Source organism: Otolemur garnettii, unplaced genomic scaffold, assembly GCF_000181295.1.
Source record: "Otolemur garnettii isolate 467f Iridium unplaced genomic scaffold, OtoGar3 scaffold00033, whole genome shotgun sequence".
Taxonomy (NCBI): Eukaryota; Metazoa; Chordata; class Mammalia; order Primates; family Galagidae; genus Otolemur; species Otolemur garnettii.
In genome coordinates this window covers 12,207,149-12,220,263 of record NW_003852428.1, presented here as the reverse complement: position 1 = coordinate 12,220,263, position 13,115 = coordinate 12,207,149, and the positions used below count along the sequence as shown (strand labels likewise).

Genomic DNA, 13,115 nt, shown 5'->3' with positions numbered 1-13,115 from the left:
TGATTATCAAAGTATGTGAACATCTGGATGGCTCTTTCTGTCTTTAACTTAATTATTTGGGGTCGATTTACATTGTTCTACCAATTTCTGGGTGTATCAGTTTTACATAGAACACTCTAGATTCCCTTTTAGCTTTAATTTTTTTATTATAAGACATATCAGTGAGTATCTCATCATTATGAGTAGGATTGAAGATTATTCTATACGTTTATTCCATAGGTTTCTATAACTTCTCTATTTACATTCTTAATACATTCTTCAATTTTGTTCTATTTTTTAAAAGGTCTTTTTAATTGGCTGCTAAAAGTTCTGAAAATAAATCTCTTAACCTGACCTAAATGCAAAGTGAATAGAAGCAAAATCAGCACAAACCTGCCTTGTTGCCTTAGAGAACTCAGCTGTTACCGGACCACACTAACAGAAAAATAATCCCTTCAGGAGAAATACCGCCTGCTTCCCATCCTCAGTCTTCAGAGTGAAATAAGGAGAAAATGGATTACTGGGAGTTTGAGTGCCACACTTCATTGGCAAGTTGTAAGTTTTACTTTTAAATCTCTAAATAACTTTCCCAGCTCCTTCAGTCCAGGAGCAGGAAAACCTACGTGGCTCAGTCACTGCACAGGCAGCCTGATTAACACACTGTCCAGCGCTCACAGAGGGAAAAGGCGACAAGAAACTCAGACCTTGCATTTTCCAAAGCACTGGGAGGGGCCTCTCCCCCCATGTTACTTGACATCACAGAGAAGGGCGACTCCACGGAGCACCCAGTGCTCAGGGGCCTGAGCTGTCCTGAGGTCCACAGCCGCGATGTAGTTCAAGTCCGTTCGAACTGGTTTCTTATAGATGGGGCAGGAGTAAAACCGAGGATCTCTTAAGGCTGAAAAAGAAAAGAAATCATGAAAGAATGGAAGGAACTTGGTGGATTTCTAACGTAAGAGCACAAAGAGAGTCCAGAGCCAACCTCATGCCAAAGAGAGACAGGTTTGGAATAATGGGGGATGCTTCCTGGAGGTCAGGCAAACCCCAGATATGAAGCAGTGGTGCCAGTGCCTGTGGCAAGACACCCAGACAGCCCCCAGGCTCCCCCACTGGGCCCTGCCCTGTGCCCTTGCCACAACCCCTGCCACGTGCTTCCTCTGTTTGCCACCTCTCAACTCCGCATCCCCCTCCTCCTGCTCTCCTTGCCCCAAACCTCAGGGGCACACAACCCCTGATGGCTTGCCCTTGGCACAGGTGGCCTGTCATTTTTAATCAGACATCCAGTCTGCAACACTCCAAAGCACCATCCACAACACACATTAAATCACAGGATGGAGGGTCCCCAACTCCACCCTCTGCCAAACCAGGCATTGCGAATTCCCCAGGTATGTAGAGAAATAAAAATGGCTGGGGATCAAAGAGTGATGCCACAGGTCGGCTCCCTGGCATTTAACTCTACGTTTCTGCATAGAAGAGGAGACACAATTGCCACAACCACATATGCAGTGAGAGGCAACCCATGTGCCCATCCCCCAGGGACCCTCTCTAATACACTCACCTCTAACTACAGCCTCTGTCTCTACAGCCCTTGAAACCCCACGCTCAGAGACAGATCCAAGTCAGGGAGGCCTTAAACTTACTCAGTTCCTGGGGCCTTCTTTAAGAAGAGTGAAAATTTGCAAATACAAAAGTAGGCTTTGGAAGAAACCTTTGCGTATGAGCAGCCTAAGAGTTTAAGCTTCATTGATTTTACCCACAGTAGTCCATCCGCACTGCTCATAACATCCATCTCAGGAAGTAGTTTATGATTTTATATTCTCCTCCAGATTATAAATGTTCTAAGGAAAGAGTTATGTCAACACCTATCCTATTTATAATATTATAAATGACTCTCACATAACTATGCATTCAGTGAGATCACATTGAACTATGAGAATAACTTTGTTTTCCTAAGTTAGTGCTAAAAACAGGGGCATGGAAACAGCAATTTTTAATGCAGTGTTAATAGATCAGAGTGACGTAACTTATTTCCCAAAACTAACACGCACCATAATTTGGTTTTCCCTACCAAATGACAAAATCAAGGTACCATGAGCAGTTAGTCTCATTATTTGGCATAATAAAACCTTCAGGCTGCTGTCCCAGGTGTTTTCAGATACTCAATGTAGATTTAATTAATTCTATTGGAAGAAATTAAATATTTGAAGATGATAATATTATACATAAGTTTCAATACAAAATAAATATCCTAATGCAATGATTCTTAACCAGGGGCAATTCTACCTACAGGGAACATTTATCAACACATGATGACTTTTGGGGCTACCACAACTGTGGGCTTCCTAGAGCAGCTTGATGGATACAGGCAGGGAGGCTGCTAAGAGCCTACAATGCACAGCAGAGCCCCCCAGGACAGTTCCCAGACCAGCACTGTCCACAGTACCAAGGCTGTGAAACCCTGTCCTAAAGTAACAATCTTAGATATTTTACAGCACTTCACAGCTGGGTTTGCTTACTCCCATGGAATTAGTCAATAGAAACAACCTAAAACACTATGACTAATTTTAAAACTGGCTATAATTTTTTTCATTTTCTATGAGGATATCACTAATAATAATAATTAGACATATATATTAAAAATTCTGGGGCAGCACCTATGGCTCAAGGAGTAGGGTGCTGGCCCCATATGCCAAGTGTGTGTGGGTTCAAACCCAGCCTCAGCCAAAAAACTGCAGAGAGAGAAAAAAATAATTCTGAACAAGTAAATGAATGACAACGAATCATGACATGCAGTTAATATTAACTATGCTAACGGACATATTTAAACCCTTTAATCCCAGGATCTGTAAATACGTAACAAATACATAACTAATTGCTCTCCTTGCTGTGGACTTGACTAACGACCATTTTATAAGCTTTGAAATAAGCCTTTGGTGCCTCACCTCCGAACCTAATGATAATCATAATTCCACCTTGGGAAATATTCGACTACTTGGATTTCAATTCCAAAAGGAAAATGGAGGGGAAACGCTAACCTTATAGTCAATAAGCAAGTGAAAAATAAAAATAATTCTCTGAAATATTTATCCGACTTTATTTATTTATAATTGCTTTAGAACTAAGGGTGCTGGTGCCAAGCCACAGCAGGCAGCAAAACTTCACAGCAGGATTAGAAGCCACCGAAAATGTAATTTTATCCAGAAAATGCTGACAGATGCTAAACAGCCACATAAACAGATGATTCTAAACCATTCCTTTGCTCAGACAAAGAACTTTGGAGACAAAAATAAGCGTGCTTGGTAGGTAGAACAAATCAGTTAACTACGCGGAAAGCCTTAGGGTCCGAGGAGGAAGGAACAGAAGAGGTTGTGTAGATTGGTGAGCTACAAACTTAAGTTCCTAAATGTTTTACTAAAACACCTTAGGGGAATTTCATTTTCTAGCTATGTAACTTTCCTATACATCCCACATTTTTTCATCCAAACATGAAAATACATTCCATATATTTCTTTCAATATTCAAGATAACCAAGTTACGTACAGAGTCTTTTTTTTTTTTTTTTTTTTTGAGACAGAGCCTCAAGCTGTCCCCCTGGGTAGAGTGCTATGGCTTCACTGCTCACAGCAACCTCCAACACCTGGGCTCAAGCGAGTCTCCTGCCTCCGCCTCCCAAGTAGCTGGGACCACAGGCGCCTGCTACAACGCCCAGCTATTTTCTGGTTGCAGCCATTATTGTTGTTTGGCGGGTCCGAGCTGGATTCGAACCCGCCACCTTAGGTGTATGTGGCTGGTGCCTTAGCAGCTTGAGCCACAGGCGCCAAGCCATGTACAGAGTCCTTATAGAACCTTGAAGTCATTCCTTCATTTAACCTCCCTCTTGCTAATGATATTTAAATTACTAGACAGTTCACTCTTATATATGGTATTTCTTTTAATACTTTAGAAATCATGTGAGTTAAACATTTTAATAATAGTAATCATTTTTAAATTATTTATTATGTGTTTAATAGGTACTTGACATCATCAGTCTAATTCTCTCAATAGCCCTATGCGATGGATACTATTATGAGACCATTTTACAGATTAGAAAACTGACACATACAGAAATGAGTTATTTGGCCAAGATTATGAGGCTGCAGTAATAACTAAGAATCACACCTGCGCAGAATGGATTGACATACAGCCTGTGAGCTTAATCTCTGCAATGATTGGGATGTACTGTACACATACAGGGTGGCCATAAAGTTCAAGTGTGACTTAAAATAGTGTGCAATTTTAAATTGCACATAAACTTTACACCTCCACATCCTTGCAGGAAGAAATGAAAATTAAGTAGAGAAAATTAGGTACCTGAGTTCAATTCGTAGCATATTTGAGAGTCCTCCAAAGCCACATGACTAGTGTGATGAAGTCAGGAGAACAACCCAAATACCCCAGGCCCCGGCTCACCGTCCAGCAGAACAGAAGTGAGCACCGTCAGCCTGCAGCATGACAGAGGGAACCCCAGGAGCAGGAGCCGGCTGCACAGGCGGAGGCTCTCACTGCCTTCCCACTCCACACACTCTACTTTACCACGTACCTGAGAAAAATTAGCCCGGGGCTTCAACATGCCAGGGGACTGTCCTCATTTTGAATTCAGGCTTTATTTTCAAGTTTCATCCCAGGTACCAAGAGAAATACCATCTCTAAGCAGGGCAATGACCACAGAACTCCCCGAACAGGTAAATGTGATCCTGATACCACCTTTGCCACATGTCAGCCAGGAATCATGGGTAAATTACCAAAGTCTCTAAACCTTAATTTCCCCCATCTGCAAAGCAGAGCTGATGAATTTTATAGAGTTGGGGTGAAGATTAAATCAGTTTCTGTGAATGCCTGGTGTAGTATAATGCCTGGCGTGTAGTAGGTGCTTACAACATGTTACCTGCTCTGTTTTTCTTTTTCTCTCTGCGTGTACCCATCTACCCTGCATACATAAGTGCATACACTCTCACACTTACCTTTTCACTGAAGAAAATTCCCAAACTCATGTTCCAACGACCTTTCCAGAATTACAGGTTTACAAGCTGATCAGATGCCATGGGGCTGAGAAGCCAGGAGGTCTCACAGCCCAGTCACACTGTGGCTGTCCTCACCCCAGTCCCACATCTGCATGGTGGTGAGTCTCACCAGTGCATCCCAGGGTGATCTTAGATACACGTTCTCCATCGCAGGAAAGTGCCCCAGTAGCAATGCGGGCCCTGAGATCCTTCTCACGCTTGATTTAGTGACCAGAGTACCTTTAAGTGTTGCCCCATCGGCCCCAAATATTCCAACCACAGCTTTCCTGTCGCGTCGGCACCAGCACTGACGTTCATGTAGAAGCATCACTCTGCCCATATAATGAATCTGTGAAGAGATGCCTCTTTCCTCTGACTTCTCAAGTCTGCTTTAATAATAGAACATCTAGAATTTCAGCGTGTGGCTCCACCCTCCTGGCGAATTTAGTGCTGTTGGGATGACTTTTCCATGAGGCCCAAGCAATACAAATGAATTTTTCAAAAAATTTGGGGGTGGACCACTCAATTTTTAGAATTTACATAAATATCCAGACTCCCCTTTGAAAACAAATAAACCAATCCTGCAGCTAAATTTTAATGAGGAATTATTTAAATAATTAATATAAAGCCATCAGGCTGAGGAGCTAGGAGATACTCACATAAAATCTGTTAACTATTGGCATTCTAGTTTTCAAATGCTGCACTCGAAGTGTTTTGGGATGATTTATGATGCTATACCCTTTTATGTCAAATTTTTGTCCATTACCAAAAATCAATAAAAATTAAAGGCACAGCATGAAAAGAGTAAGAGGAAATTTTCCATCACTAAAGAAACAACTTTTCAACCACAAAGCTACGTGGTAAAAGAAGTTTCCACCAACTTCCATGGAAACAAAAAAAAAAGAATAAAGAACTCAAGATTTTCATTTTAAAAATACGCCGGCATTAATTCCTTTTTCCTTTGCTTACTTTATTCTCTCCTTCACCTGCTGCTACCGAGTACCACCCCCAGCTAATGCCCAGCAGGGCGAGCACAGTTCAGCCATAAATACCTACCTGTTCTTAGGTAATAAAGAATCACCAGTATTATAAAATTATTTCTTTATTACTATCATGCTGAGATTTTCAATGTCAAATTGCCATGGATTTTTATAGTATAGTCATGTGGGGGGGGGAATAACATCTAACTCAAATTAGGAAAGACTTTTCTTTCATTTTCTAAGGGAAAAATTTCTACAACATGTTGACTAGAAGCAATGATATGATAAAACAAGATTTCTAAAATACCATTTTTGGCTAAAAGAACATTTTTGATTATTATTTCTATAAAATAGTCGCTGCTGCAGGATTTCACAACATGAACCAATAAATTTAAAGCCTCCGGCATTACACGTAAGCCCAGCCAGACACATTTATCCTTTCAGATTCAACTAAGGAACTCGGAGCCACACATGCGCCAAGCAGTGTGCTGAGAACCTTCCCGTTCCTTATCTGGCACTCAAATCTCCCCTCCCAGGCGCCCCTTCCTTCATCCTTTAAACACTGGTAACCTCTCTTAACTTGTTGTCCTCAAAGCAAAGATAAAGTTTCCTAACAAACTGTTTCAAAACTTAGATGAGACACAGAGTGAAACCCACTCGTAAAATGCTCTCCATAAACGTCAGTTCTGTCTTTGGGCCCCAGTGCCATCTCCACCTCATACCTAAGAACTTCCTTCATGGGGAGCCTTGTTATCAACCTAAACACTACTGACAGCCAAATATCCCCCACTGAGCCTGCCTTCTGACCCCCACCCTAAACTCTTGAGCAGAGCCTGCATAGAGGAAAACCCCAGATTTGGAGTCAGGGTAACCCAGGCTTAAACCCCAGCGCAGCTGCGCTGCTTACCAGCTGCTGAGCTGTAGACAACTCCCGAGACCTAGCATCATCTTCTAAAGTAAAACTTGGGTAAGAATAAATAGCCTTTCATGAGCAGCACAAGGAAAAAAGACGGACTGTCTCTGTAAAACTCTCAGGGGAATTCTGGGCACATGCTACAAAGAAGAAATCAGTAAGGTTTAAGGTTTTTTCCTTTAATTTTGTTGTTATCCCTATTGGTATTGCTGGGAGTCCACCAAACAACTCTCCTGAACGTACCATGGACACATTATCTTATCCAAGACCAAGTGCAGACAGACGCCTTGTCTCTCTGGAAGACATTCATTCTCCTCCTCTATTATTCACTAGTCCTAGAGAAGCGGATTTGCAATCATGGCTCCAAGAATAACTCAAAACGTCCCAGGTACGTAGGTTTGTATATTGAGCCAGAGTTAAGGGTATATGTGCTCCCAGGACCCAAGAAGGCTGGGAGGCAGGGACACGGTGAAAGGACACACAAGCACAGGGGGTCCTCCCACCTCTGCAAGAGAATATGGCCCCACTAGCATTGAGCTTGCTTCAAAAATTGTAGAACCTACCATAAATCATAAACGATTTTATATCCATCTCATCCTTCTCTAGTCAGAGACATGTAATTAAAAGGTTATGTTCTTCTAGACAGATGATGTAAACTTGAGTATAAAGGGGTAGTGCTGTAGACAGAATTGGGTTTCTGTTTCAGCTCTGGCAGTCACTACTTAGGCTTAAGTGGGGAGCAATCTCGGCAGCCACATGTCCCACTGGAAACATAGATGCCATGGAAAACCACACCAAGATTGGCTGCAACTGCTTCTGCTCTGTGACCCCACCCCCGTGCCTTTCAGAACCTTGTGTTTTCTCTGTAAGGGTCACTCCCAGCCAATCACAGCCCATATACACTGATGCAGATGAGAAATCTGAAAACCTTAAGGCCATTTTCAGTTCCCTCCTTTCCTCCCTCATCCAAAAGATGCTCAGGTCTTCTTTAGGTTCCAGCTGTTTATTGTCCACTCACTCCTGACCGTCACACCCTTTCCATGCTGCCTCATTATCACTTGATGAATTGCTCCAACAGCCTCTCCCGGGGCTTCCTCCTTCTCAGACCCCCCTTTTTTATTCTCCAGCCTCACTCCTGTGGGTCTTCACCTTCCCTAAGGAAAAATCTGGTCACACCACTCACACAGCAACTTCAAAATTTTAAAGAAGTCAACCACACTCTTCATTCCTGGGCTCTCTCCCCCTTTATATCCTCAAGCCCTGCCAGCATCCCATGTCCCAGAAATTCTTTGCTTATGGTACCCCAACTGCATCCTGCATTCTCACACACACCTCTGACATCATCTCTCCCACTGCTGCCCTTCATCATGGTCTTCAGCTACACGTGCCTTCTGCTCCTTGAACTTGGCAGGTCCGTTCCCACCTCTTGCCTTTTCACTTTCCCTCTATTCCTGGATATTAGCACAGCCCCTTTCTGTCATGTGCATCTTGGTTCAATGTGCCTTCCTCATTGAACTCCTCAATTATTTCATACTCTAGCTTACCATGTGCTATGGCTTGAGGGTGTCTCCCCCAAATTTCACGTTATCTCCAATGTAAGTGTTGTGAGAAAAGGCCTAAAGGAGGTTATTGGGTCCTCAGGGTAAAGCCCTCATGAATGAATTAATGTCACTATCTCACAAATGGGCTAGTAATCGCATGCATAGGTAGTTATAAAGAGAATTTGGCACCTGGGGCCTCGCTCTGTGTCTCATGTGCTCATTTCTGCTCTTTGCCTGTCATCACAGGATAACCCTGACAGACACGGTGCCATCCTCCTGAACTTCCCACCCTCCAGAACCATGAGCCAAATAAACTTCGATCGTCTGTAATTTACCAAGTCCGTGGCATCTGTTACAGCCACAGAAAATGGACTAAAACACTACATGTGTGTTTTCTTTAGCGAAACGAAAACTGTCTAAAATCAGTACATTCATTTATAGTCCATTCTCATTTTTCATGGCAGTTATATCCTATGAAGTCACCAAGAACACTGAATTAAAGGATGCTGAGCCACCGCTCCAAGGGAGATTCAGGGTTTGTTTCCTGAAAGAATCTGTTCACAACATTTTCATCAAGCAATCAATACATAATCTTGTTCTATATCTGTTTCTATTCAAAGACACTGCTTAAATATGCATTGATGATTCATTAACTTTACACTCAAGGCCAACAGCACTCATGCCTGAAGGAAGTTTAGCCAACACACATATATTCTCCATAAGGCATGCCACAGTCTTCTTGTGCTCAGAAGCAGGAGATGGCATTTAGGCACTACAGCATTTAGGAGGCCATTTTAAAGAGAGAAAAGCATAAAAAATTGGAAACACAGCACTAAATAGAGTAGAAGAACTGAAACAAGAAAGTAGACTGTGGCCTTATTCAGCCCCAGCTGGGAACATGTGCGAAAGGCAACTCCAGTTTTTCAATGCTCTGTGCATGTCTGCAAATGGCCAAGAAGGTGACAGAAGTATCAATTTTCAGGTTACAAAGAAATTGAGCACATGGGCAAATCACAAAAACAGAACCTTCGAGCAACACGTTTGACTATATTTGCTTTTGGTCTGACTATTGCCCCTCTTTGAGACTGGGAACCATGAGAATGGGGAGTCCACCTCTTTTTTTGTTGTCCCAGTACCACAGCAGTGCTTGACAGAAGGTCAGTGCCCAATAAACAGTCAATGACTGAACAGGTAACTAAAGTCATTTCCCTTAGCCAAAAAAAGTCTTTCCCATCGTGCTCCAAAGCGCATCTCAAAAGCAATCTCTCCTGTTCTCCCAGACATAGCTGTTTTCCTTCCAGGCTCCCAGAGCACCTGAGTGTCTATCTATCATAACATTTATTCATTTCCATTTCAATTATTTATTTACTGATGGGGCTCCTTCATTTGACTATGAGTCCCTGTAGGCAATCCTGTTCATAATTCTCTTCACACCCTTAGCCCCTAAGGTCATGGCTGGTATCTATTAAGTACTCAGCAAATGCTTACCTAAAAATGAATACTTACTGTTTATAAAATCTTTTCCCTGGCTTATGTTTTTGAATGTGTTACTTAGCTAAGAAGTGAGGATACCTCCAGCTGTCTTTCAAAGAGAGATTATTTTATCCATTTACTTGTTATAATGTTTTGTGCTCATCTCATAAAATCAGTACTTCCTCGGGATCCCCATCAAGGCTACCTCTAGAGTTTATGGTTTGTGCTTCTAAAATGAATAGAGAATTCCCTGTGTGCTGAAAGATGTCTATTGCTGAAGAGATATTAGTGAGTTAAAGGCAACAACAAAAGCCTCCAGAAAATGTCAAGCTAACAATGGAAAATAGTTTAGGAAATTTTAGACGACTTTAAACTTAGCTTTGATGATTTTGCCAAAGTCTAATAACGTGTGCTTCATAGAAGTATTATTACATTCAAAGACTTAGGTAAGAATCCAGCATATTACCATTAGCTGAAGGATTAAGCTCAATGCCCCTGAATTCAATCTTGATTTTACAACCTGGCTCAAATCTCCAAGCTGGTAGAGCCATGGTCTTCAGGGGAACCATGGGTAGTCCCACCTAGAGTATCTTCCTACCCTCACTCATCCCCCCCCACATATCTAACCTTCAAAGTCTGATGCAGGCCTAATTCTCCTAAGACCCAGGCCCTAACCACTTGGTGTTACTGTTATCTAACCCTTTCCTGACATGTATTAACCATCCAAACATTTCTTTCTCATCTCATCGGCAAATGTTTCATGAATATCCATATATTTAATCTGTATGATTATATAATCAAAAACTATCTAGAACTACTGCCTCCCCAATGGCATTCAAGAAAATGTCTAGAGACCAATAACTCCTCACTAAACATGGATGTCAGTATAGAGCTAGTTGATAAAACAATGAACTCTCAATTACATGATAACAAAAAAGAATAAAATCCTAAGCTTATCACGCACGTCATCCAGCCCAACAATACCAACCCTCACCGAATGTACAAAATGACTCACTGTTGTTTTCTGCATAAATCCTGATGACAGGCATGAGCTCAAAGAGCACTTTGGGTTTTGATTCAATGAGTTTCATGTTCCTCTTGTCCCAGCCAGCACCTTCCAGATACAAGCCATAGATATAGACCCCCTCTGTGGGAGGGGCAGAAATGTCATCCTTCATCCATTTGGTGACTTCATTGCAAAGCACCATGTTGTCCAGAGCCCAGCCTTTGTTAGCCCGAGTTATTTCCTATTCAGGGTAGGAGAGGATGAGAGAAGCAATCAGAGTTTTGTCTTAACTGAAAGAGCATAATAATAACAAAACTTTAGCTTCAAATTACCCTAATTTAAAAGAAATAGAATTGTGTTTAAAGAAATAAAAAGATTCTCTCATAAAAAAGTACCTGTGTCCTAATTTCACCACTGGAACTTTAAACAGAAATATAAAATAAAGATAAAATACAAAAATAATAAATAAATATTTTAAAATTCAAGCTAGCAGCAGCCTGAGAACAAGTGGCTGGATTTATGTTCATGACAGTATAACTGCTAGTACCAAAAAGAGACAGTCTTTCTCTGTCTTATTATAGTCTTTAAAACTATAATGAAAGAAGAAAACCCTGTAGAGGAAAATTATAATAACACGACAGGCACAAATCAAAGCTATTACCTGTCGCATCGCCGTTAAAAATCCTTGGGGGTTAAAAAAGCCCGTCATCCAAAAGCAGTGGGGGCGGCCATTGAAAATCCAAGAGGTAAATTGGCTGTTTCTTTCTATAAGTTCAGTAAACCAGAAACCTAGTGTACTTGAAACCCAAGAAGCCTGAAATGCAGACATTAAAACAATTAATGAAAGTAGCTCTGTAGTATAAACTACGTTCACTAAAAAAACAAATGAAATAATCAATGTCACTTTTTACAATGAAAAAGTCCCTAAGTTGTGAATTAATTTCCTTTGGATTCTGATAAGTAAACATTCCAAATGACTCTTTCTCTTTAATGATATTAATGATACTTAGATACAATAGAACCAGATAATTGCCACATGGGTACCAGATCAATTCATAGAGCTGTTCAAGATGCCTGATGTCGACTGAATCACTTCATTTGTACCAGTGTATTCATCACTGATTCTGCCATAAAGGAATCAAAACGATTTATTGATTTAAATTGAACAGGCTTCTACCATTTTTCCTTAGGTCACAATTTCAATCAATAAATATATAAAATAGGATTTCTAGTCACATAAATATGTTCATGGCCTCATTAAGATAAATCATTAGCACATTAAAATATATTCTGCAGATAATTAATGGTAGAAGACTTGTTCCACTTACTTTTAATGAAGTAAACAACAGCTATTTTTCTGGAGTGTTTGTCCCTTTAAAATACAGTCTTATTTCTTCTCATTAAGGAGCAAAAAATGGAAACCCAGGTCCATTTACCATCCACAAATGATTTGCATTTATTGCCTCTAACTTTCTCCCTGAATTCATTTGTGGAATTTCCATTATGACAATTGGCATGGATATTTCATTATCATTATCAGTAGCAGCAATGGTAGGTACCTTCAAATCATAGATTATAACAATTTACTGTAACTGCAATATTTTATGTACAATAAATGTACTAATCAATCTATGTAGATATACTACTTGAATTTCAAATATCTTAAGAATTAATTGGCCTATTTTTCAAGAGCTACAGAGATTCCAAAGACTGATAATGAGCTGAGTAGAATAAAAACCTAAATAAAAAGATCATAATTTAAGAATTAAATAACTCATTCTCTCCTATCTTAACAGATGTGTCTACTAAGAAAGATATGTTTATACTGTATGTGGTCCGAGTACAGAGGAAGCTATTCATGAGATTGCCTCCTTGTAAAGATCCATTTCTTCCAGAGCTCTCCAGTGCTGGCTAAGCTAGGTGAGCTGGTTTAACAAGGGAATGAACTGGCAAAGTCCAGTGGTCTGAAAGTTTCTCCCTCTGACCTTGACAATGAGAAGAGGTACTTCAGATAGAAAACTCCCTGTTCATTCTGGGAAGATGGCCGACTGGTAGCAACCCTGGTCAGAGGCTCCTGAACAAAGGAAGAAAAACTGGTTGGAATCAGAATCTATGAAGTCAAAGACGGGGAGCTGAGCCCAGAAAGAAGTTCGGCAAGCTATAAATCCAAGGAAGATCATTTAA

At 40.9% G+C, this 13,115-nt stretch overlaps 1 protein-coding gene across 1 annotated transcript in view; it reads right to left on the bottom strand.

Moving 5' to 3' along the window:
* Nucleotides 1–725: 725 nt before the first annotated feature.
* The window catches only part of DNAH5 (dynein axonemal heavy chain 5), a 291,972-nt gene continuing 279,582 nt past the window's right edge, over nucleotides 726–13,115 (bottom strand). Inside the window, 3 exon segments of the mRNA XM_023513078.1 lie at nucleotides 726–877; nucleotides 10,941–11,172; nucleotides 11,593–11,745. Of these exon segments, the coding sequence (XP_023368846.1) occupies nucleotides 726–877; nucleotides 10,941–11,172; nucleotides 11,593–11,745 (537 nt within the window).